The 25,396-nt window shown below is 42.1% G+C and overlaps 2 protein-coding genes across 2 annotated transcripts; one reads left to right on the forward strand and one right to left on the reverse strand.

Moving 5' to 3' along the window:
* The first annotated feature begins 809 nt into the window (after positions 1 to 809).
* On the forward strand, positions 810 to 13,564 carry brpf3b (bromodomain and PHD finger containing, 3b). Its single transcript, XM_042409348.1, has 13 exons — positions 810 to 1,207; positions 2,729 to 4,290; positions 4,508 to 4,664; positions 4,849 to 4,980; positions 6,323 to 6,451; positions 7,328 to 7,640; positions 8,912 to 9,196; positions 9,884 to 10,486; positions 10,996 to 11,077; positions 11,163 to 11,251; positions 11,412 to 11,506; positions 11,657 to 11,811; positions 12,179 to 13,564. The coding sequence occupies exons 2-13, from the start codon at positions 2,753 to 2,755 to the stop codon at positions 12,360 to 12,362; spliced, it is 3,762 nt and encodes a 1,253-aa protein (XP_042265282.1). The 5' UTR covers positions 810 to 1,207; positions 2,729 to 2,752; the 3' UTR covers positions 12,363 to 13,564.
* nr1h5 (nuclear receptor subfamily 1, group H, member 5) lies at positions 13,285 to 23,867 on the reverse strand. Its single transcript, XM_042409349.1, has 10 exons — positions 23,554 to 23,867; positions 17,857 to 18,255; positions 17,597 to 17,737; positions 17,354 to 17,478; positions 16,911 to 17,009; positions 16,720 to 16,816; positions 15,242 to 15,358; positions 15,013 to 15,102; positions 14,807 to 14,920; positions 13,285 to 14,384 (listed from the first exon to the last, which is right to left on the reverse strand). Exons 1-10 carry the CDS (start codon positions 23,648 to 23,650, stop codon positions 14,182 to 14,184), a joined length of 1,482 nt encoding a protein of 493 aa, XP_042265283.1. The 5' UTR covers positions 23,651 to 23,867; the 3' UTR covers positions 13,285 to 14,181.
* Between the last annotated feature and the right edge of the window lie 1,529 nt (positions 23,868 to 25,396).

Consider the following 25,396-nt stretch of genomic DNA (forward strand, 5'->3'; position numbering starts at 1 on the left):
CATACAAAGAGAAAGTAAACCATAAAATGATTTCATAATTAAAAAACAAATCAGACAGTTTGAACATTGAAGTTTATAATGCACTATGACTGGATGTATGAAGATCAAACATACCTGAAAATGTGCCTGTTATAGCAGACATTAGTAAGACAACACAGAAGAGAAAATACTAAATAAAATCTGTAATTCTGTAGATCTGTAAAAGAAAAAAAAACTGTAAGTGAGAATATATTGAATATTGGTGCAGTAAAGTCAGGTGCAACACACAAACCTTGTCTGCTCTCTACAATACAACACATTGTCATACACTCAATGGCAATATAATACTGTAAAAGGGGCGTATTAGCAGTAAAAAAATAAAATAAAATAAAATAATATATATATATATATATCATTTTGTATCACTAGTGAAAGCATTTAAAATAGTATCTGTCCCTTCTGCTCACTCGCAAGTTATGTCAAGTCAAATTCATTTACACAACAACAAATCATAACAAAAGTTATATCTCAGGGCACTTTTCACATAAAGACACACAAACATACACACACATACATCTAGTATTTAGCCAAAATTGTATTTATTTATTTATCTTTTTTATTATTTTGTTTATGTTGTTGTTTTGTTTGGGTTATTGTCTGGTTCTCTTATTTCACCTCTATGTACTGCCCCGTGTCATGTGTGCTTTTTTATCACTCATCTTACTCAAAATTTAAAAATACATAAATAAACAAATTCATTTTCAAAAGAAAATAAACAAATGTATCCGTCAATAGGGACTTTATTTTGAAAAATGCATCCGGAAGTCCCATGTTTTTACTTTTGCTAATATTGATGTAGCATTTTCTGGACTCCAAATAGCTAGCTAGCTAGCCAGAGGAGGCTAGTATTTCCCCTCTTCCTTCACAAAATTGGCTCGTCAATGAACAGTTTGTCAGACTATTCATGTAAATATACCACTTGTGTTCTCAGGAAGCCTTTGGGATTAACTGCTTGCCTCCTAAACGCCGCGTTGTGAGGAAACGGAAACGTTAAGTTATTAAACAGCGAAATATACCGGCTGTAGCAGCAAACTGCAGCTGGCTAACGGCAGCTATTAGCTCCGAGAGTACAGCGAGTAAAAGGCTGCTGGCCGGGCAACCATTACTGAAGAAGCGGCTTCACACCGCCGGCTGTCGAGCTACTTGTGTCAGCCAGTTGCCATAATAGGTAAGACGGTGTTATATACTGGTTGTTTATTACAGACTAATACAGAACTTTTAACTGTTGTTTCAACCAGCAACGGTTTAACTTGTTCTGTGTCTTGTCAACGTTTAAAAAAAATCCAGCTAACGTAAGTATTGCCCATATTCCAAAGTTAGCAGGCTAGCTATGTCAATACTGTGCCTTTCTCATCCCGACTCAACGATTAACAGTGATTAACCATTGCTTCACAATGTCAATGCTGCAATTAAAAGATTTAGACCGTATAAGATCTTTTAACAGTGTTTTTAAAACTGTAAATATGGCTGACATTTTACTCCTGAAATAAAGGACACTGATCTGTTGAGGCTGTGGCATTCATGAAGGCGATTGGCTCTGGGCTGGATCAGTCAAACTTTCCTGAAAGCTGATTGGTTGGTGATGTGCCTGTTGTGTTGTGGCTAGTCCTGATAATAGTTGCCAACAGTTTATGAGATAAAGTCGAGAATAATCTAATTTACAGATGTAGCACTTTGAGTTTCACTGTGAATGAAAAGTGCCGTACAAATTAAATGTGTTATTTTATTGTTATTGTATTTTACTGGCTCTGGGTGTAATGACAGTGAAGAGTACATCTCAAGTTGACAGTTGGTCATCTGTCAGTAATTGTTCTGTGCATTTAGCTACTTAAATTGAGTTCTGTGAGTTGAATTGTGTGAAGGAATGTTTACAATGCAGGTGCCACAGCCCTGCCTAATAATAGGAAAAATACAATCAGTCAAACTTTATTTGTATAGCACATTTCATACAAGTTGGTGCAGTTCCAAGTGCCTCACAGATAACTGACAAGCTGATAATAAGACATAAAAAGTGTAGACCATAAAAATAAAAAATTAAACAATCTGAGACCAATACATGGAAGAAATAAAAATGATGGAAATGTAACACAATAAAAAAAGATTTAAAAGCTACAATAATAGTAGTAATAGTAAAATAGTCAAATAAAAAATAAAATGAAAATGAAATAAAATAGATTTAAAATCTATAATGATAAAATAGAGTGGAATAAAAGCTAGACTCAAAAAAATAGGTAAAATAGATTAAAAAGATAAAAGAAAGACAGTAAAACGACAAAGAGATTGTTTTGACTAACTTAATATGTCAAGAAGTTCAAAGCTTGTTTATTATCTTAATTGCTTTTATTTTTACAGAAATGGAATTATGTTTTGCTTATTCCTGTGAATAATATATATGTATCTCAAGGGGAAATAAGCTGTTGAAGTTGCAGAGAAAAAAATCTAGATTAGAATTCGTGATTACTGAACAATTAAGATAACAAAAACAAACAATAACAGCAAATATATCATAGCTCTGGTAATGGGCAACGTCCTGCATGAATAGTAGAATTATAGAGGGCTATCTTTAATTCTTGTAAAACATATAAAATATGTTGCCAGTGTTTTTAGCTGCATTATGCCCAAGAGCAATATTTATTGTCTGACACCACACAGTTTTCTCATGTTATTCTGTTTCCTCTTAAACCAACAGGAGGGAAAGTGTGATTGGTGGCCTATGAGGAAGCCACGTCGAAAAGGCCAGGTGGCCGTAGGAGGTGGAGCAGATGTCAGGAAGTCCAATGGGACAGCTGGCGGGCGTGGGGGTGCCCGCCAGCGATCCCCATCCCCTTACAGCCTCAAAGCATCTCCAAGCAGAGAAACCCTAACCTATGCCCAGGCTCAGAAGGTGGTGGAAGTGGAGCTGGACGGTAGGCTTCACCGCATTTCCATTCTGGAGCCCTTGGAGGTCATTACTGAAGATGAGATGATGGCCCAGGACATTAGTGAGTGTAACAGCAACAAGGAGAACAGTGAGCAGCCGTCACCCCCCACCAGCAGTGCCCAAACAGTCCGCAAAACCGTCACACCCCGAGGCCGCAGGAAAGACTCCAAATGTCCTTCTGTTAAGTCGCCACCATCTTCCAAGAACCACTGCCCAAATTCTCATCCACAAACACCTGAAAAGTTAAACGCGTTGCATCACCACCACGTTACCCTCCCTGAACCTAAGTTTCGTGTGCTAGAGACCTTCACACCAGTCGAGGCTCCTCCTCTGCCTACAGCATATTACCGCTTTATTGAGCGCTCAACTGAGGAGCAGGAAACTGAGGCGGAATATGACATGGACGAAGAGGACGCTGCCTGGTTGGAGATGGTCAATGCTGGCCGGACGTCAGAGGGTTACTCAGCTGTCTCATCAGACACCTTCGAGCTGCTGGTGGACCGCCTGGAGGAGGAGGCGTACCTTGAAGCCCGCAGCCGGGCGCCCTCTCAGAGCTCTATTGATGACGATGCCTTCTGCTGCGTGTGCCTGGATGACGAGTGCCTCAACAGCAACGTCATCCTCTTTTGCGACTCCTGCAACCTGGCAGTACACCAGGAGTGCTACGGAGTGCCCTACATCCCAGAGGGCCAGTGGCTGTGCCGCTGCTGCCTCCAGTCCCCTCAGAAACCTGTTGACTGTGTTCTATGTCCGAACCGAGGCGGCGCCTTTAAGCAAACGAGCGATGGCCGCTGGGCACATGTGGTCTGTGCCATCTGGATCCCTGAGGTCTGCTTTGCCAACACAGTGTTTCTGGAACCAGTGGAAGGGGTCGGTAACATTCCCCCAGCACGCTGGAAACTGACTTGCTACCTGTGTAAGCAGAAGGGCCGTGGTGCATCTATCCAGTGCCACAAGGCCAACTGTTACACTGCGTTTCATGTCACATGTGCTCAGCGTGCTGGTCTGTTTATGAAGATCGATCCAGTGCGAGAGACAAACGTCAACGGGACCACTTTCTCTGTTAAGAAGACAGCATTTTGTGAGGCTCATTCGCCTCCAGGCCAAGAAACCGTCTCAGACGAGGAGAATGAAGGACGAGTGGTGGGCAGCAGAGGGAGGGCTAGTAGAGGACGAAGTGCCTACACAGATGGTCCTACAACACCGAAAAAAGGCAGAAAGTCCGACGATGATGCCAAGGTGGATAAAAAGAAAGGGAAGAAGAGCACAGAGTCAACTGCACAGAACACTGCTTCACCACAAGTGACAGTGCATCAAATACCCACAAGCAGGTTAGATTTCCTTTTGAAAAGATTTCTTTTTGTTGTGCCAAATGTTTTGACCAAGATGGTTGCATCAAATCTTCAACACACCCAATGAAGGCCAACTTGGTCAAAACATTTTCAAAAAAACATTTTGATGGAGCCAGAGTGTTGTGTGGTTTTACTCAACTGAACTGAAGTTATCTATTGACAGCAATACCAACCTACATCTGTCCCTTTTTTACAGGCTGAATATCATCTGCAAAGGAATCCTCTTCCAAAAGAAAAACCAGTTCATGCAGAGGCTGCATAACTACTGGTTATTGAAACGTCAATCAAGGAACGGTGTGCCGCTGGTCCGGCGTTTGCACTCTAATGTCCAATCCCAAAGGAATACAGAACAGGTCAGGCAGGAAACATAACTACATCATAAGTGTCTTTGAACTCTGATAATAACATTTTGTATTCAATGTATTCATTTGGCCATAATCATACAGAACAATTTCTAAAATTAATTGATTCCCTTTAGATACATTTCTGATACAGTGTTTATGCAATGAGGCACTAAAAACATGTTGTACTTTTTAGCCTGAGGTGGACGAAAAGGTTTCCGCAGCAAGAGAAGCACTGAGATATTGGCAGAAGCTTCGGCATGACCTTGAAAAAGCCAGACTGCTGGTGGAGCTCATCCGCAAGAGGGAGAAACTTAAACGAGAAGAGGTAACATACACAGACAAAATTCACATGCTCCCAGACCAGAACACTAACAGTGCTTCATATACAGGCTTGTCAAAGCAGAAACGTCCTATGTACAGAATACAGTATTTTGAAACTGAAATAAATTTTGAAATTGAAAGTACACGGAAACTTTGGGGACTACACGGTAGAAGGTGTTGTGTTATGCACTGTCCTCCAGTGCAGTCTGAAGTTCTGAGATGTTTGGATGGTTTGGCTTTTTATAGCCTGTCCTATAGACGGTATGCGCTTTCACTGAGTGGCAAAACAAACTGGTGGCACCGATTAATGAGTAGAGCTGTGTTACAACAAATACTAGGGCTGTCCCCAACTGAACTGAACTTGCATAGACTTGAAACCCTTGTGATGTGAAACCACTATTCTCATATGAGGCTGTATGTCTTACTTCAATACAGCTTCCTGTGATAAATGTTATATGTCTCCACACCGTTACATTAGTCACAGAACAATCAAGCATGCCTGCAGAACAGCCGCCCAACTCTAAACTGATATAAAAGCTATACTAGTCTCATAGTCTACCTGTAAGACTTGTGTCTTAATGCCGTTGCTCATCATTCGTGATGTGAAAATGATTTCTGCGCAGTCAGAGAAGTGAAATTGCGCGTCCTGAAATTAGTTCAGTTATAAAATCAGAGTGTCTCTCCTGCCAGCTGCTGACATCACTGTCAGCCAAAGAGTCGATCGGTAGAGGAGGAGGCAGTAGAGACGTTGGTTTGCATCCGTTTAAACAGTAGTTTAGCTGACTTTGCTGCATTTAAAATCAGAGCTGAGAGCTCAGAGCAGGAAACAGTTGCTTTGTGTTATGCTGTCCTCCTCTTCCATCATCCCTCTGTTTCCATCACAGTTAGGCTATGTACAAGAATCTGTAAAAGTTTACAGCCTGTCATGTTGTCACCCTGCGTTACTCAGTTTATAATGACGTAGCTAAAAAAAAAAGGCAGCAATTCGACTGACAAAATGCGAGTCAACTCAGGTGCTTCTCCACTGATGCATCAACTCAGCGACTTTTAAGGAGCAGCCCTAACAAATACCTTTTTAAAAGTAAAAGCCATCAGAATTGAAAGTGATCAATATGATGCTCTGGACAGCCAGTTGTCTGTGGATGTTGGAATCTGTCCAGATGAGGACAGAAAACAATATTCTGGTTATCTGTGGACATCTTTGTAGAAATATTTAGATTGTGTCACATTTTATTGTTAGTTAACATTACACATTGCTTCTCTTCTCTCTAGCCTTTGTTGGTCCGTAAAAACTTGGGTCTGAATTCTCTTCCATGTATCTCATGCATGTCCTCTGACAACTACAGGTCAAAGTTCATCAGGCCGCTCTGGAGATGCAGTTGACCCCAATGTTGGTGCTACTCCGCTCGACCCTGGACCAACTACAGGAGAAAGACACAGCCCAGATATTTGCAGAGCCAGTCAACATCAAGGAGGTCAGACATTTCACTGTGATAACACTTGGCACCTGATGCATGCAGGGTGTAATAAAGAAAAGCATTGAAAGTGCACAGGGTTTAACCTTAAAGAGACTATAATCCATTATATTTATATATTTATTCTAATTACAATGTATGAAATGAAAATGTGTCATGTGAGAGGCGTCGCTCACAGTGATGAACCTACTGAGAATTATCACCCAGCTCTTCAGCTCCCTGCAGCTTTACAGAGCTTTGCAGGGAGTTTCAGCTCAGTGTTTAGCTGCAACTACACAGAAAGCGTAGCATGAGCAGCACGTTTAGCAGAGCAGCAGCAGCAAGCGTTCCGTCTGTGTCTAAACTGGCAGTGTTAAGGAAGTGTTGAGCGTTTGTCATCCACATTTTGGAAGCGCTCAGAGCCCAACACACTATGACTGTAGTTATGCACATAAAATTAAGGAAAATAGACTTGAAGCCTAAAAATACGCTTTGGGTCACGGTTATGCGGGCTTTGTAGAAAGTTGCACTGAATTAACATAGATGCTTAATGTTCCATTAGACGTATGTGAGACAGACGACTGATAAACACGCCTGTAACGCTCTGTATAGACACAGTGTTAATTTATTCTCACCACTCTCATAGTGTTGTTTTCAACTGCAGCCTTGCAACCTTGCCAGAAATAGTAACATATTGCGACCTCAATGAGCATATTGTTTGGTTCTTAGACTGCAGTAGGATGTGTACACAATGCAATACACAAGAAATGGCACTTCAGTTAGTAAGCAAGTAGCGCACAAGTTTGTCACACTAATGATAATTAGTGACTAATTTGTATTTTATTTGTCAATATGTGTCCATTGTTGTCATTAACGCTTGTTGTGTCTTGTCCTCAGGTCCCCGACTACCTGGAGTTCATCAGCCAGCCCATGGACTTTTCCACTATGCGCTCTAAGCTGGAAAATCATGCCTACCGCTCAGTGGCTGACCTGGAGGCCGACTTTAACCTGATGGTGTCAAACTGCCTCCTCTACAACACCAAGGACACAGTCTTCCACCGGGCAGCACTACGTCTTCGAGACCTGGGGGGAGCCATATTGCGCCATGCCCAGCGACAAGCCACCAATACCGGCCTGGAACTGGACACCGGCATGCACCTCCCAGAGTCACCACAGAAACGAGACTTTTACAGCTGCTCATGGGAAGATGGTAAGTCACAGTGGCGGTTCAAAATGTAAACACTGGATGTATTTAGTATTTTAGATAAGGGTCTGTATGTATCCATCTCATATGATTCAATACACATTTAAATACATATCTATCATCCAGTACAATTAAGAAACATGTTTTTGTAACTAGTATTCACTACAAGTAAGAGTTAATTGGATGTTAGTGAAACTGAGCACAGTTCAGATTCTGTGTGTGTGTTTGTGTGTTCAGATTTACTTTAAGGGAATTTTTAAACCTTAAAGTGTTTTGCTCTGGTCTGAATCAGTGAATGATTTTGTAAACATGCCGCATTTTTTCCTTAGTTTGGTTTCTTTTCACAACAAAAATATACAAGCGAACCAAAAAGCAAACATGTGAATGGTCACTCTGCTCATCGGTTAGGTGTGTCTGGGGTGAGAACAAGAATGTAAACACAGGAAGAAGGTCATCTGCCCAAATATCAAGAGGGCTAGTCTAGGTCAGACCTTGCTTAAAGGGATAGATCAGATTTTTGGAAGTGGGGTTTTATGAGGTACTTATCCACAGTCAGTGTATTATCTGCAGTAGATTTGGATCGGCACACTCCCAGTTTGGAGAAACAAGTAGGAGTACAGGAACAGAAGCTAAGCACTGTACTGCTGTGGACTGGACCAGCAGCAAAACATATTTTAGCCACATAAAAAAGCCCACCTAAGAAAAAATCAGTATTAGTTTAAGTGTACGATATATTTAGAATATTTTCACTGCTTTACCTCGCCAGACAGACGGCTCTTTCCTTTGGCACTACATTTCCTCAACCGTAGAACTTCCATGTTCCTACACATGCTGCGCACTGTATTACGCTGCAGATCAGCTGTTTGGGTCAGAAAGCACTGCATCTATTTTAAGTGCTGTTGCGATTGTGGAAAAAAATTGCAGAATTTTGCTTTTTGTATCAACGTTGTTGTTTTTCTGACTCTTGTGTCAATGAACTGATATGTTAATCACCCTGGTACTGGAGATATAACAGTGTCGTTCAAAGTAGTTACAGTATACTGTATCTGTGCAGTGTAGATGTGGTGCCACTGTTGACGGTATGAAAACCTGATATAGAAGATGTTTAAGTTCCACTGTTACCACAGCATTGTTCATAACCAGTATGTTAGAAATATTGTATCTCAGCTAATCAGCTTCAATTGAAAAATGTCAGTATTAAACCCATATTTGTTGGGCCTTAGTGGAACATGCATGCTAGCTTCATCATTAGCCTAACTCCTTCCTGTCCTGTGCAGTTGACAGTGTGCTGGATCCAGAAAACCGGCTTCATATGACCGTGGAGGAACAGCTGAAGGAGCTGTTGGACAAGTTGGATTTTGTCACCTCCATGCGATGCAGTGGCGCCAGGACTCGACGCATCCGCCTGCTTCGTCGTGAAATCAACAGCATCCGCTACAGGCAGGGCCCCCGCCACAACCTTCACAACGGACATCTGAAAGAAGAGGACGAGGATGATGATGACGAGGAAGATGACGATAAAGACGCCAAGGTGGACAATGGCCTTTCGTCTTCAGACAAAGGTGGGTGATGAAAAGCACTTAATTTTCAATAGTATGAATTTGCCAATGCATGTACCTTTTTTAAAAGCCACTTTTTTTCAATGAGACCAGTTGTGAACATGAGCTAACGGAACATTGTCCTCAGGTAATTGAGCCAGGGTCCCCCCCACGCACCAACCCCAACCACCCCACTGTCTCCAGTCTAGTAAGTAGGGGCCCACAGAGTCTCGTTAGCCATGGCTGCCTCACAACTCCTCTCTCCAAGTGCACTCTATGTCTGCACCTCTTTTATACATCACTCTCATGGACTCACCACTCTCCATTGGCCATGTACAGTCATGCCATATCATCCCACTTCTGACTACAGGCTAGTCCAGTCAAACAGTCTCTTACTACTATAGAGGAGGGCAGCAGAACACCTGTGATTGTGTCATAAAATACTGCCCTGTTACCATGTTACTGGTGTTCAGTTGTGAGAGCAAAAATAATTCTTCACTCGTCTTGATACGGTGTTCCATACCTACAGAGTACCTCAACTCCCTTTGGGCTTTGGTTAGACTGTTAGTATCAAATGTATATCATTATGAAGGGACACCATTTTCCCGTGTGAATACTGCACCACCACATCACACTACATACTAAATGGACGTTCATTTGAAATAAACGCTGAGTGAAATTGAATTTCATTTTTCTCCTCCCGTCTTCCAGAAGACCTCAAATCCACTTCGCCCCCGACACTGGAACCTACAGGGCCGGCTCCTCCTCCACGACAGGGGGATGCACCTCTGGAGCCTCCCACCCTGCGGCCAATCATAGGGGAGCCCCAGTCCCCCAGTTGGCCCTGCAAACGCCTAAAGCTGGACGAAGACCTCTCAGACAGCACCACAGAGAACATTAATTGCACTAAAGCGCAGGAGCGGCAGGCGTCACAGCCTCCCAATTTGCACAGTGACGGGCAGGTGGTGCCTAACGGCCTGCCAGAACTCGGCACTCCCACACGGCCCGCCACCGGGGGAGTTGGACGACGAACCTCCGTATTATTCAAGAAGGCAAAAAACGGAGCTAAGCTGTTCAGAGAGAGAGACAATCCTTTGCTGAATGGAAAGGGATCGCAGGACGAGAATACAAGCAGCAGCCCCTCAGCACCCAACTCCACAGCCAGCACCCCATCCTCATTGCCTTTGTCCACTTCATCCAAGACCCCACAGAAAAGCCCAGGACCCCCGACCCTCAATGAACAGTGGACCCCCAGTCGAAATACATGCTCAGATGGTGAGCTGGACAAGACACCAAATCATACACTGGAAAGTGGTGAGAAGCTTTAATTAGAAGTTATTGACATTTCTTCACCCCCAAGGTCTTCCTCTCAGGGTGGTGTTTTAGAACCGGCTAGACTTCACTGATCACATAAGATGCTGTTTGGAATGTGCGGACTGTACTTTGTTATTCGCTACCAGTATGTCTTAACAGATACAAATAACAAGTGTCAGACAGCAAAAAGTATGTGGAGGGGAGTTAAGAGTGCACTTACAGATGTTACAGTTTCTCTCTGAGGTTTCTCTCTTGGAGGTTTTCCCGCCACAGTCTACCTGCCAACAAAACCAGACAAATCTATCACTGTAACACCACAAAAACTATTCCATCAATCCATGCACCGTCCCAACACTCCCAGTTATCTGTGATTACTGTGTGCTGCACTGTTTTGCACTGATTTTTGTTTTCATTGTGACTGAGATGAGGTCTACTTTTCTGTCTAGTTGTGCTCCTGGTCTTGTTATTTCGGTAGCAGCTGTTCTGAGATTTCTTTCGATTGCTTTCAGGACTGACCAATGGCTTCAACAAGCACAAAGACGGCGGGTCCGACTCCGAGTACAGCCCTTGCCCAGTCCTCCGCAAAGAAATGTAAGACATGGTGTATCTGTTATCAGGGCTTGTCTGGTTTTAGTATTGACTGACTGCACACTGACTATACAATGTGCTCTTACAGCAGCTCGCCACCCAAACGAAGCCTCGGGAAACCAGCTCTTTCCAAAGTTCCCTTCCTGGAGATAGTCAACGGAGACACAGATTACACCGGTATGTTTCTTTTTTCTCTCTTTTTTTTTTTTGCAAGTCAAACTGAACTGTCGATTGACTGCTGGCTACTCAGAACACTTAGTTTTAAATTGTATTTGCATAGAGTGTCCTCGTAGCTGAGGATGCATACCAATGAGTCAGAGTGTCTGCTGTTTTACAGGCAACTGCAGCCAAACATCTGAGGAAGAGACAGAGCTGGAGCCACTAGATCTGGTGTGGGCCAAGTCTCGGGGATATCCCTCCTATCCTGCTCTGGTAATCCATTATTCCATCTAACTACCTGAGTTTGACAGTGTGATAAGCTTCAGTTCATGTATAACCAGCCCTAGAAGCGACCAAAGATCAGAGGCTCCCTAGGACTGTAGAGGATCTCTGTGCGCTGACATGTGCGCTTGTTTGTTCCAGATCATCGACCCAGAGATGCCCGAGGAGGGCCTGTTGCACAATGGGGTGCCCATCCCTGTCCCACCCAAAGAAGTCCTCTGTCTGGGGGAGCAGAGGCAGGAGGAGACCAACGAGAGGCTCTACCTGGTGCTCTTCTTTGACAACAAGCGGACATGGTGAGTGTTAATCATACTCAAATGTACTGCAGTGCTCCTCCTGCCACAGTGAGGTCAGAGGTCACGGAGCAGGTGTTTGGTTAAAGACAGTTCAGGAGATTCATAACTACCAGCGCATCTGCTGCCCTAAAAAAACATAAAACATACCAAATACTTCACCACTGGTGAAGTATTCATGATGAACATTTAAATAGAAGATTTGGGAAAAAACATACTTTTTATCAGTAAAAATAGTTATTAGTTATATGTTTACATCAAACACATGTATGTAGGACTCAGTAAAAGGTTAAAGCAGTGAAAGTAGGCATGATCACTCTTGTTCAAACGCTCTGACAGTCCTGATTTTCTTTCATGTTTGGTGATGTAGGCAGTGGCTCCCACGTGACAAGGTGACACCTTTGGGTGTAGACGATACAGCGGACAAGCTGCGCATAATGGAGGGCCGCAAGTCAAGCATCCGCAAATCTGTCCAGGTGGCATACGACCGCGCCATCATCCACCAGAGCAGAGTCAGCCACAGCCACGGCTTCGTGGCCTCCAACTACCTGTAGGGGGCAGCAGCGAACCCTGTGTGCACCCACAGTTCAGCCACTATGCATTTCTCTTTGGTCTTAAAGCAGCGGGCGGGCCGAGTCCTACTGCGAGCCGAGTTTGTATTCACACTGTGGTCTGGAGAGGCTGCTGTGGACTGTAGTTCATTACCAAACCACTAGTGTCTGACACACAGAGCAGTGGTGTTTGCCTTCGTGTCCCTGTTAAGGATGTGGAGCTCCAGATGTGAATGAAGTCACCCTTAGGTTCCATGTTGCTGCAGTCAGTAAGCGTTAATTCCCTGTTGAGGGGTTTCTCGAGGTATCTGCTTACTCCACCTGGATGTGTTAAAGCTGTGTGTCTGGATCAAATGTAAAAGAATTCCCCTCTATTTTGTATAATGCTACTGCCAAGGAATCAAATTGTCAGAAAAGAGATTTGACATATTTATATGAAACGCAGAAGACGTATGAATGGATCACTGCCATCTTTTATACAATAGCTTTTTACATTTTAATCTTTTACAAAGATACTTGTATATTATAAAGGCACACTTTGTGTACATATGTATGTGTATTATCAAACCCAATTTAATTTAATTTAATGTTGCTGTTTAAAAATGCGTATTTCAATCAACCCACAGGGGGCAAAGTGAGGCTGTGTATATTTGTGGAGATGAAATAATTCCTGACTTGCTGCAGTGAACTTAGCTTGTCTTTGATGTATTTTCATTGTGCTGTGTGTGTGAGTGTGTGTGTGCGCGTGTGCGTGTGTACATTCAGAGCATACAACACAATGAGCCGTTGTTCTTTATATTGAATTCTCTTTTTGATACAGAGAGAAATAATTTATTTATGGAAGACAGAACTATAGAAATAAAGCTATATTGGTTAAAGGCGAGAAAATGAAATCTTATTTAAAACAAATAGAGTGAGGTTTTAAAAACATGCAGCCAACATTTTAACAGATGAATTCACGTTTGGTTTGTTTTCGATGATTTGACTCAAGACCAACCCCCCCCCATCATTCACTGCTGACCCCCCAGAAGATTCTATTTATTGTTGAGAGTGCTGCAGAGCCCCATTTTATCAGATGGAAAAATACACCTTTATAAGCTTGTACTACCTGCATATTTTACCTACTCACCAAATACTTTGTCTGAACCAGTATTTCCTCATTTTGGGAAATAAATGCTCTATTAAAAACCTTTTGGGATACTTAACTGTGGTTTTGTCTCTTTTTCAATGAAAGGTGGGTTCAGTTCTCATCATTTTATAATTATCACTTGGAAGATATTAGATGTTTAATATTAAATGCTCGAGATCAAGGATTGTTTGCATGCAGGGCATTTGCTCAGAATCTCTCCCAAGAGTTATATATATATGTGTCTTTATGGCTTCTGATTAGTCAGAAAATTCTCTTTTCCACTGATGAACTCCAGTTAGCACACAGTCTGCATTTTCATTTAACTTAAACAATACAGAAGTGTACATGTTAGCTGTATACAACAGGTATAAAAAGATCTATACGTTTTTCTTTGCTCAAACAAACTACAGCAGTCAACAAGCACATTTCAGTCCTATAAAGAGGCTAAAATGCAGAAATGACCGCAGAATTGAACTCAACTGAGAAAATGGTGGAAGATTTGTGTGTCAGCTTTGCAACAACCCGACTTCATCCATCACAGTCTGATCATTATCAGGTCAAAAACCTTGCATTTCCAAATGTTACATTCTTCAACACAGTGTTTGTACAATTTCTCAGCTCATGCAGGACCGTGTAGTCCTGAAATTAAAACATGGAACTCTCCAGAGATGATGGTGGTGGTTTTCATCTCCGTCAGTGTCCAGACTGCTGTCTTGTCAAAAGGAGGTAGTTGTGACGAAGGGTCCGTAGCTCCGTCAGTCTGCCCAACAGACGGCCAAACCGCTGTGGTCCCCCCCGTGCAGCTCCGGCGTGGGTCCCACACATCCTGGACAGCAGGTCCAGGATCAGTTCCTGCATTTTCTCGACACAGCTGGCTGCCAGTAAGGACGCTCGGTCTGCAGGACAGAGTGAGAAAGAGAGAGAGAGAGGTTCACATCACCAAAACATGGACAAGATGTTTCTTTGTGTTTATATCCGCTTTTGAAACAGCTACTGTATGAAAACGACTCTCACAGCAAATCTATGACAGGCCTAAATCTGATTAGATTCCAGTTTTTGTCAGCTTCAGTCTAAATGTCAGAATCAACAAACCTCAGTGAAGCATGTGAAGAGTCAATTTAAACCCTGATGAAGTCTGTAGTCGAACCCTTTCAGACAGACTGAGTGAATCATTTCAAGGTGTCATTTTACTATCACAACCTGCTGAGGAGCTCCAGATAGGTTTATAATGATTATTGACAGTTGAATAGCTGATAACTGATTGGATTATTCCAAACCAAACATCCACGAACCAGAGAGCACAGATTGCTGGTCTGACCTGAGCAGAGCAGAGCTGTAGCGGTGAGCAGGGTGTATTCAGCCTCTGTCACCTGCAGCGCTGCCATGCTGTGGAAGAAGTTGAGCACGGGGGCGAGGAGATCCTCACTGCTTCCTGTTTACACGAGTAAATGGGAAATGCCTCATTTATTTTTTGTATATAAAATACCCACAACTAAGATATTTTCTGAGTCTATCTGGACTCACCTGAATTGACCAACATCCTGCTGTGGATGTTTTCCTTTGACTCTACATTTCTCAGCCAGTTGTGTGTTGACATATTGAAAAGCTGCAGGGCTGATAACAGAGAAAATGTTTTGTTTTGATTTAATATCAGGCTGAACTTGCTTTATACCAACTTGAATGCAAGTCTACATGGGAATGCAAGGGGGGGGGTTATGATGTGACCATTTTCCTCTCATGTTAGTTTACTGACCTGGACTGGGGCTTGTTGGGTTATTGGAGAACTGCTGCGCTGAGAGTAGGAACATGATCTCCAGTGAAGAGATGGACAAAAGAGAGCTCTGGTCTGGAAAGTCCAGGAGGTCAAAACCTGCATAGAGAACATCATTACATCATTATATATATATATATATATATATATATATATATATATATATATATGCCTGTTTAATATTTTTAGGATATCCTAAGAATTAAATATTCATTAAATGGCAGAATTGTTTTTTCGACAGGGGACTGCATTTTACTGTATGCACGTGATTTAGCCTTAAAAATTTGCCATTTGTATATTTGGGGGCAGTGTTCCAATAGTTATTTCCTTAAAGTCTTTATTTATGTGTTATTATCACGTGTCATGTCATATATGGAATGAACCATTTTATTAATTATTTCCTTTCACACTGACCAAATATCTCACCAGTTTTTGCTGTAGTCCCTAGAAGTCTTGCAAAAATATCAAGGTTTAAAGGATAAGACTGATATTCTATATTTTTCTCCTCGTCAGCAAATACCCTGAAAAGACCAGAATCATGTATTAAGTAAATCATGTACTGCCTGAGCCTAATGTAGCTTATTCCTCTGCACCATTGTATTCCAAAAACTATTAAAAACCAATCAAGTCATATAGTTCCTTCATTATGATGAACGTGGTCTCTGTAGTTCATTTGGAGTCAATCCAACACACGCTGCCCTGCTGCTGTAAATATTCACTAGAGAACCAAATCCACAGGGGAAAATAGTTCCTGACAAATGCACTATTTTCTCCTGTTTATGTAGCGTTTGCTAAGAACTGCAGTGCCCAGCTCAGAGATTATAGGAAATGTATCTGCAAGAATTTTCTGGTAGCTTAGGGTTGATTAAATTGGCACTATTGGTTTTAAAATCCTCTTACAGTATTTTAAAGGTTCACTGGTCATTGTTGACATTATCAAGACTAGATTCTACAGCCATTAGCAGCTCTATGAAGCTGTACAGTGATCCTTTGAGCTAAATGCTCACAATGACAATGCTAACATGATGATGTTTAGCAGATTTACCTTATTCACTATCTTAGCGAACAAAGCAAACATTAACTAATTTGCACTAAACACAAGTACAGCTTATGCTGATTAGTTTTGCAGGGATTTGAACTGAAGTACTGGATACATCAAGATGTTGACAAGATAGTGGCACAAGATGAAAAATGAACAGATCTCTTAAGTTATTACAGTTCATCCGTACCAAATTCAATGATAATCCATTTAAATGTTGATGAGACATTTCACTAAAAAACAAAAGCATTTCAGGAAGTCATTTCAGCACCACAGACACAGCGTTTCACTTCTCTTTTATCTCCTGTGAATTTCTTTGTAATTTGACGGTATCTTCCCCTTATTTGATTCTGTATATTTTTTCTCAAGTGAACAAAGCTGTTTATAGATTTTGAGGGTCTCACATTCTTGTCCGTCTTACCTGGCACTGTCCTGGCAAACTGCAGCAGTCTTTGCAGGTGAGGTGATACGACATCAGACAGACCCTCCCCTTCTTCTGCACACGGCCACTCAAACAACTGAAGACATACACACAAGAATCCATGAGGACAACATGAAAAATACTTTGTTTTGTGTTGGAAACACAACTAGGTTTTCCACACTGAGACCTACCCTGCAGTGGCTGCTGTCCTGTGCTCTGTACAGTCGATGGGCCTCCACCATCCTGTCCACAATGTACTTCTGTTCTCGGGTTAAACTGGCAGACGAAGCCTTGATGCAGATGGAAGGTAACACAATACATGGGGTTGAACCAGAATCAGAATTATGATGTTTAAACTAGAAAGTAAACAGAGCTTTGAGATGGCATGGGAGGATGTTGGAGACTTTATACTAGACTTACAGCATCCTGACAACCAATCATACATCCAACTGTCAACAACTATTTAATAACTAATAATTTAAAGAATCATCACTTCTTCTGCATCATTAAACCAACAGAACTCAACCACTACACAGCCAACAGTCTATCCAACCACCACCCCTCCCAAAAGCTGCCATCCACTTAACCAACCGTCCGATCAACCACAGACTGAGCCAGTCCTGCTGTCCTTTACCTGTCCAGGTAGCCTGCTGGTAGAGCTGACCCTCCTGCTGTCTGTGTTGTCCTCTTCCTCCTGTCCTCTGCCTTTACCTCCTTTCCTCAGTCGTTTAGACTGGCACTGCACCTCCGTCAGAAGGCCTGGAGAGACAAAACGCACATTTTCAGACTCAAACAAGCCGAATACATATTGTTTTAGGAGGCTTTTCTTTTATTACATGATGTTAAACATTTAATTTCATGACACTACGGTAAATACACTCAGCCAGCATTCCCACGGCGCGGCACTTCCTCAGCCGGCAGTCTTGGCACTTCCTCCTCATGTACATGTCCATCTCACAGCCTCCGCCGCTCTTACAGTGATACACAGCTTTTTTTGTCACACTACGCCTGAAGAAACCTGCAGCATCCAGGTAAAGAGAGGGAAAGAAGGAATTGTAGGGACTAGCATCTGAGAAGACAGAAAACAAAGTGTACAAAAATTGACAGCAAAGGCAGCAAGTTAACAAATATAAACACCTTTGCATCCCTCGCAGGTAAGAGCATTGTAGTGATACCCCGACGCCTTATCTCCACACACCACACACAGCTCGTCCTGACCTCTGCTCTTCCCTCCCGGCCCCACTCGTGACCTCCGCCCCAGAGTAAGCCCTGCCACTCCGAGCCCCTGACCGAGGCCTCCACAGTGGGGCTCGGGGCTGGGATCACAGGGCACCTCCAGGCAGTGGGGGCTGTAGTGGTACGAAGGATGGCAGGGCTGCGAGGAGGAAGAGGAGGAGGAGGGGGAGGAGGTGGAGGAGGACGGAGAGCCGTAGAGGGAGAAGGGCAGGTTGGAAGGGCTGTACTGTTGCTGGCTGTAAGGGAGCAGCTGGAGGTCGGGGTCCTGCAGGGGGTAGCCCAGAGGGTCAGCCAGCATGTCTGAAATGAAAACGGATGGATAAAAACTTTTTACTTTGACTTTTAATTATTCAAGAAAACTGTAAATCAGAGCTGTTGAAAAACTAATGAGTGAACAACGTACAGCTGCAGATGTGGACCACTTTAATGCTTTTTTTTTTTTTTTTTGCAATTTTAACCTGTTTCTGTCCGTGTATTTGCATTTGTATGGAGGTTAAGACCTTAATGCAAAAATTTGTGTTCAGATTGTTGATCGGACTCAGTTGTCCTCGACAATATCTCTTGGAGAATTTTTAGTGTAAGAAAAAAGCTTTTGGAAAATGACGCAAGCAAGAATGTTCAAGCATTTAGACATGACATTTAAAGACCACATGAAATAGAAAACTTGACCTTCTTAGACAACTGCTACTACCAGGAGAAAAAAGTATATCTCCAATGGAGTTCTTATGCTGCACTATTATGCGTAACTAAAAAGTCCAAATAAGTTCAGTCATCTTTCATTTCTCAGTGACTCAACCCTTCTGCCCAACTCATCAAATAAACCCAATGAAAAGACCAAAACCAACAATGAATTGATTGACAAACATGCATTGTTTGACATGCATTATTGTCCAAAAACTGTTAAAATCACATGTCTGAGCCATGATTGACATGTTCTTCCATCACCACGTTGTTGCTGTAAATTCTCACTAGAGCATCAAATGTATATTAATCCACAGCTGAAAATAGTCCCGAACAAATGCACTGTTTAGTCCCATTTGAGTCATGTTGGCAAAAACCAATTTTTTAAGAAATTACTGAGTTGTTTTTTTCTTTTAAATTAAACTATAAACTGGGCATGGGGCCCAGTTTCTGACTGAGAAGTCAGAAAGTATCAAGAGACCAACACACTGTTGTCTTCACAATACGAAAAATACAGACTAACACCAGCTTCATCCTTTGAAATTGATCCATGTTGCACCATCCTGACATCCTGTTTCAAAAGGAGGAAAATCAAATTATGGAATAATATAAGCACCTTAATGATCAAGCTGTAATAATCCTAAATTATCCTTTAATGGGTTCCAATGTGACAGGATTCATAAAACTTAATTAAAACTTGGAGGAGAGCAGCATTCACCGAGAGTAACTACGCTAACATGACCAGAAACGTAAATGAAGATTTCAAGCAATGATATTACACTGTTGCGAGTCAAAGAGCATCATAGGAATGTGTTCTTACGTGACTCGTGTGACTTCACTGCTTTAATGGATCTTGGGGGATACAATAAAAAGCTGAGAGTGAGAGCTTGTGAACTTATATGAAACAGGATGCAGCTGAGAGCTCCCAATGCCATTTAGGATTTTTTTTGATCCCTTTCTCTGGATGCTTCATTCAGTCTGTAATGGCCTTTCAGTCTTGCGATGGGCTGAAACGTCTTTGAGTGTGGTGCGGCAGCTTGTGTTTTGCAAGTCCTGCCTCCGCTGAGAAAACATGTGTGACCACTGGCGGCCTCGTAAAGTACAGCTGGACCGGCACGTCTGGGACTGCTGTGGGATCTGTCATGCACTGATTAAATGGAGAGCCCACCCAACTGAGAGGATGACATTTGAAGGATAAAACATAATGCATGACGATAAAGGCTGACAATAACATTAATCTGCTTACATGCTTTTTTTTTCAACTGTGGTTGTGCCTTAAGGAGTAATTAAAGGGTACTCCAGTGATTTGGTATTGCACTTCCAGTTGTTGGGCTAGGGTTCTCACAAGAGATTAATTTTCTTATTAAAGTCCCCCTCCACTCAAAAATATGTTTTTCTTCTTGTTCCTACAGTTGGATGTTTGAGCTTCACTGTGCTGAATGATGTATGTGCAGAGTTTAACACTAGAAGGATGTTTTCACATCCATCTACTGAAAGTGGAAATGTTCTCTGTGCTCACTGAAAAACTGATTTTAATGGGGCGAGCCTACAAGCAGGATTTGTGACATCACAACTAGTTTGTAGCCAGTCCTGGTCCTATATTCAACTTACACAAGTGTGATGTGGAAACTTGAAACCAGTGCACAAATGCTGAGAATGGACTTTACAGTGAAGTAGGAGATGTCGTGTGTCCAGCAGTTAAAATTCTGAAATGATCAAAATTTGCATATTCATAGATTCTGGATTTTTTTTTAATGAGGGAGAAGGAGTAGATGTCATTTTAAGGATTTTAAAGTTCTTCTTCCCTTGTGGCAAAAACATATCAGACACACATTATTGTTCCAAGCAGAGAATTTTCACAACTCTGGGGGGGATCTTTAAGGAATGGTCAAATTCCAAGCAGAGATGACCCAAATTTTAGTTTAATATGGATTGAGCTCAAAAAACACGTTCCTACACGTCCCATAAGGCAGCTCGATAGCAGTATTTTTAGTTTGACTCTCCGCAACTGATAAATGACCATATATTTCAAACAAAATGCAGGCTTTCTGCTAAAAAAGTCACCAAGCCTAAACTGAGATAACCCTGATGACCACGGATGGATTATTGTACAGGCTTCCCAGGCACAGGCCCAGGGGACCGAGGGCTCGGGGCCTAAAAGCAAGAGTCTCTGAAATGATAGTTATTAGCAATTGATGTTGAAATGTCACAGGGCTCAGTCAAACGTAGGGATCATCTTTTTGATTATGATCCTTTATATTCAGTCTAATAGTCTGTTTGTAGTCTGATTTGATATTTTTGTTCATTTTTCCCCAACAGCTGCACAGTGTATAATTAGACTACAGTAGTACAATGAAATTAGTCATTTAAATGTATGTTTGACAGCAGAATAGCTCTGCTCTGGCACGTAGACCTTTAATGTGTTGCTTATTTTTCAGATTTGAAAACTTGACCCCGTTACGCCCCCATACCTCCCCGTTATGAGTAAACCCATATTGATGTGTAAAATCAGTGGAGATCCCCTTCAATAACTGAGTGTGGGAACCTTTATAAAAAGACCTAAATTTGGCAGACACAACAAGTATTCCCATCCTTGAACAGTTAAAACTCCTGACACCTCCAACTTTTAACCTCCTCTCACTTTTGTCCTGTTGCAGATTTCTCAGACAATACACTCTCTGTGTTCCTTGCTCATCACACTTAAAGGACAAAAACATTTCTCCTGCTCATTTTCTCAAGTTGTTATGTGAGACTTTGTGCCTCCTACTTGAAGACACAGCCAACCCTTCTCTCTGACCCATAGAAGTCAAAAGCATATGGACAAGGCTGGAACTTTCAATACTTTTCTTAATACCTAATTAGATTTTTTTTTTGTTGCATGTATCATAATGACCACGTAATGCACAAAGCACATCTGATTCCCTCATGTGCCACTCTGTTGTAAGCTTAGCAAAATCCTTAACCCTAATCCTAACCCCTAACCCCTAACCCTAACCCTAATCCTAATCCTAACCCTAACCCTAACCCCTAACCCTAAACCTGAATTTAACTCTATTCCTGCATGTGGCCAAGGTGCCCCTTTTAGTTTTTGCTCCTGCCCTTTAAAGAGTTTGTGAACGCCACTCTCACTATTTGTCAGTCATCAATCTTCATTCTTGACTAAGTGACTATTCATGATGATAAACAGTCATCAAAAATTGACAAATTTTGCCACCCAGAATGTGTTAGTGTAAGTGTTTTTGGAAGTTTTGATGCTGTATCTTTCAATGGATTGACGTCTATGCTCTAGGCGACTAAATGTGTGTGTCAACAGAGTCATCAGTTTAAAGGGCGCTTATTAACCCTTCCTTTTGTCTCTTCTCTCTTTCGTTTTCTCTCCAGATGTTTCCTGTCTTTACCAGACCATGGCGGCGATAGTTTGGGGGGTCCTTGCTTTCTCAGCATGTGACAGAGCAGTGGTTCACACTGTTTGTAAACCATTTGAACGCTGTCTAAACACTCCTCAGCCTCCCTTCCATCCCACGCACGCTAGGGAGCCAACAACACCAGCAAACTAACCCCCCATAGCGCCCCCTCCATCCCCTTCCTCCTAAGGGCAGGAGGGGAGACAACAGGGGGAATTTGTTGATGATACACGTCAGTATAAATAGATCCTCCGATGCACGCGCAGCCTTCCTGCATGCTGTGAACGCAGCGAGCCGGCTGAGCCTCCTCGAGAACAATATTTTCCATGTTATTGAGTACTCAGAGGTGGTAAATAAACTCTTGGCATTCATTAATCAAGTGTGAGAGTGAATGAGATGAAGTTGCACAAATGTAGACTGCAGTCACATCCTCCTTGTGTAACAATAAAATGTAGAAATGATCCACTTACTGAAGTCAACACTGGACTGAAATAATAAATTAGCTTGTTGAAAAATTCTAATTTCTCCTAAAAAACTGTGGAAATTGTATTGTATAGAAACAGGAGTGGATGTGAGTGATTCAATTAGAAGTGAGGTCACAGCAGTTTAATAAGACGGTTACACTGAGTCACTTTAAAGGGTCAGTTGTTTTTTATTTTCCCAAGTGAACCAGGTGTTAACTGTGAACAAGTTTCCATTGGAACTACTTCCACCAGAAAAATAGTCCCTTTAAAAAAACGTCTAACAGTGTGTCCCGTCCCGCGGATTATCAAGAGTTATAAGGATTCTGGAGATAGATGTTGCTTCTGACTTTTATAAATAAATTAATGTGTCAATCGTAGCACCACAATATGTGTATATTGAGGTGGAGGCAGCAATCTTAGAAGCAGATACTTTAAAAAACCTCGACAAATGGAGCCAAAACTATCTGCATGGATCAATAGCACTTGAAGTAAGTGAGAAAATATGTCCGGGGGGTTTTTTTGTAATGTGATGCACTAATCCTTTAAAACGGTAGAATAGAAACAGCTGTCACCAGAATATCTAACTATGTTATCAGTGAAGCATCGTTTGAATTCATTTAACACAGTCTGATTGATCATTTCCAGTCTGAACACTGGAAGTTCTTTGCAAATGAAATGTCGCCAGACAATCAAATCACATAAGATTTGAAGATTCATGTCTCATATTCAGTCTTTCCTGCATTTAGTTCCTTAAATTCAACTGAAACAAGTGTTGGTTTAAATCTATGTAATGTATTGAACCCACATGCCGACGCTTTAGTTAAGACAGAGTCATAAATCCTCATATCAGCACATCTTCACTATTGTATCTATTTTTGTACACATAATAATAACTAATATGTGCATAACAACACAGCTTATTTTAGAGAAGCAAGAGAAGACAGAGAGAGAAGGAGAAGCAAAAGTAAGGACTGAGGTACATGCAATAGCAAAAAAAAAAAAGGAAGAAGGAGAAAGAAGCAGAAATAGAAGTGTGACTGTGGACTCACCGTAGTACTGGAGCTGCTCTGTGGAGCAGTAACCATCCGAGGTGGAGAGAAACCCCCCTGCTGAAAAGCTCATCTCCAACTCCATCCACTCTCTCATCTGGACAGAAGATCCTCTCTCCAGCTAGTAATACGGGATCTATCTTCACACACACACACGCAAAGACATAAACACACATACACATAGATATTTACTCAGAGGATTCACACAGATATGAAGGATCTGGGAAGTTGGGAGACATTCCTCAATCCCCAGGATGCGTCCAGGTCTCTTAGCTGTCCAGGCTGATATTTTTAAAGCAGAGAGGAAGAGTGCAGCTGAGGCTTTTGGTCTGTGGTGGATGATGTGCTGGAGGAGGTCTTAACCATCCCTAGAGGGATAGACGAAAGGGAGAGCCGGGACACCCAGGAAGGGCAGGGATGGGACTTGGGTCCAAACAGCTGGACCTGGCTGGGACATCACAGATCAGAAGATGGCGGGGACGGAGGGAAGATGGAGACCTTGTCCTTCACGGGCAGAGTGAGGGAGACTCAACACTTATTGTGTGTGTGTGTGTGTGTGTGTGTGTGTGTGTGTGTGTGTGTGTGTGTGTGTGTGTGTGTGTAAATGTGTGTGTGTGTTGAGGTTTGGCCTGGATGGATTAATCCCAGGGTGCAACAGCTGGGCCAGGCAGTGAGACATTTTCTCAGTCTAACATGATGATTCAAATAAGTAAATTCCTATCAATAAATCATGTTCTTCCCATTATTATTTCATGGACTAACTGGAGTTTCTGAAGCTTTTGAAAAGAAACTCTACTACATTTAATGAATTATTTACTATACTTAATATGTGTGTGTGTGTCCATGTTTGTCCTCCAAACCTTGGGAGTGTGTTTACTCTGCCTTTTGTTTACCGCTGCTCTGTTTGTGCTGCAGTTAATATTGGACAGCAGTTAGATTTAAGGGGCTCGGGAACCTCCGCCTCCCCCGCAGACAGTTAACCAGGCCGGGCAGAGCGAAGGAGTCGAGCCCTGAACCGCCCGCAGGAGACAGAGGAGTGACCTCAACACTGATCTGTAAATCTCTCAGCATGGCCGTTTGACATACAGCATGCTTACTGAGGATTAACAGCGTTCTCCCACCCGGATATCATCCCTTTCACTGGCTCATTATGGGAACCAGGACTGACCAGTGGATAGCAGCAGGTCAGAGACGAACCAATCATGTTCACTGAAGCTGCAGCCTTCACTGGTGTGATCACGATCGATCACGATGACAAATGAAACAGGAATTTGGTTGCCAAAGAGTACCCACATTGGTAACAAATGTGGTCACAGTGCAAAACGACAACACTGCTTCAAGATCAATCATACTTAAGGGAAAACTAAAAAGAGAGCAAATAAATCTGGCAATCTCACAGACATTTGTGTCTTACATGTAGAAAATACAATAACTTTTGTTGGGATATTGAACCACACAATCCATGAATTTTTTTATTTTTAATTCGCCAGTCATTAAAAAAAACTAAACTAAGTAGCTAGAAAAGTCTAGAAGAACTACAAGCTACAACTAAATTTGCAGAATAGGAAAAAGAATAACAAAAATGAATCATGAGGGACTACAAGCCTGTGTTTACTAAGATTAATAACTACACTGATTATATTACTTTCAAGATTTTAAGTTGATTTTAAAGACTATCTCTGACTCTGGGAGGACCTGCAGTGAGTCCAGTCAGTTCTTAGCTCAACACAGTTTGCAAACTGCCCAGTAGATGTGAAATCTGTTGAAGAAATCTGCAACACAGAAAGTGAAGTGCAGGTCATGGTGAACAGCATTATAGGAGCAATATAGTGTATTTTGACTG

Source organism: Thunnus maccoyii, chromosome 4, assembly GCF_910596095.1.
Source record: "Thunnus maccoyii chromosome 4, fThuMac1.1, whole genome shotgun sequence".
Taxonomy (NCBI): domain Eukaryota; kingdom Metazoa; phylum Chordata; class Actinopteri; order Scombriformes; family Scombridae; genus Thunnus; species Thunnus maccoyii.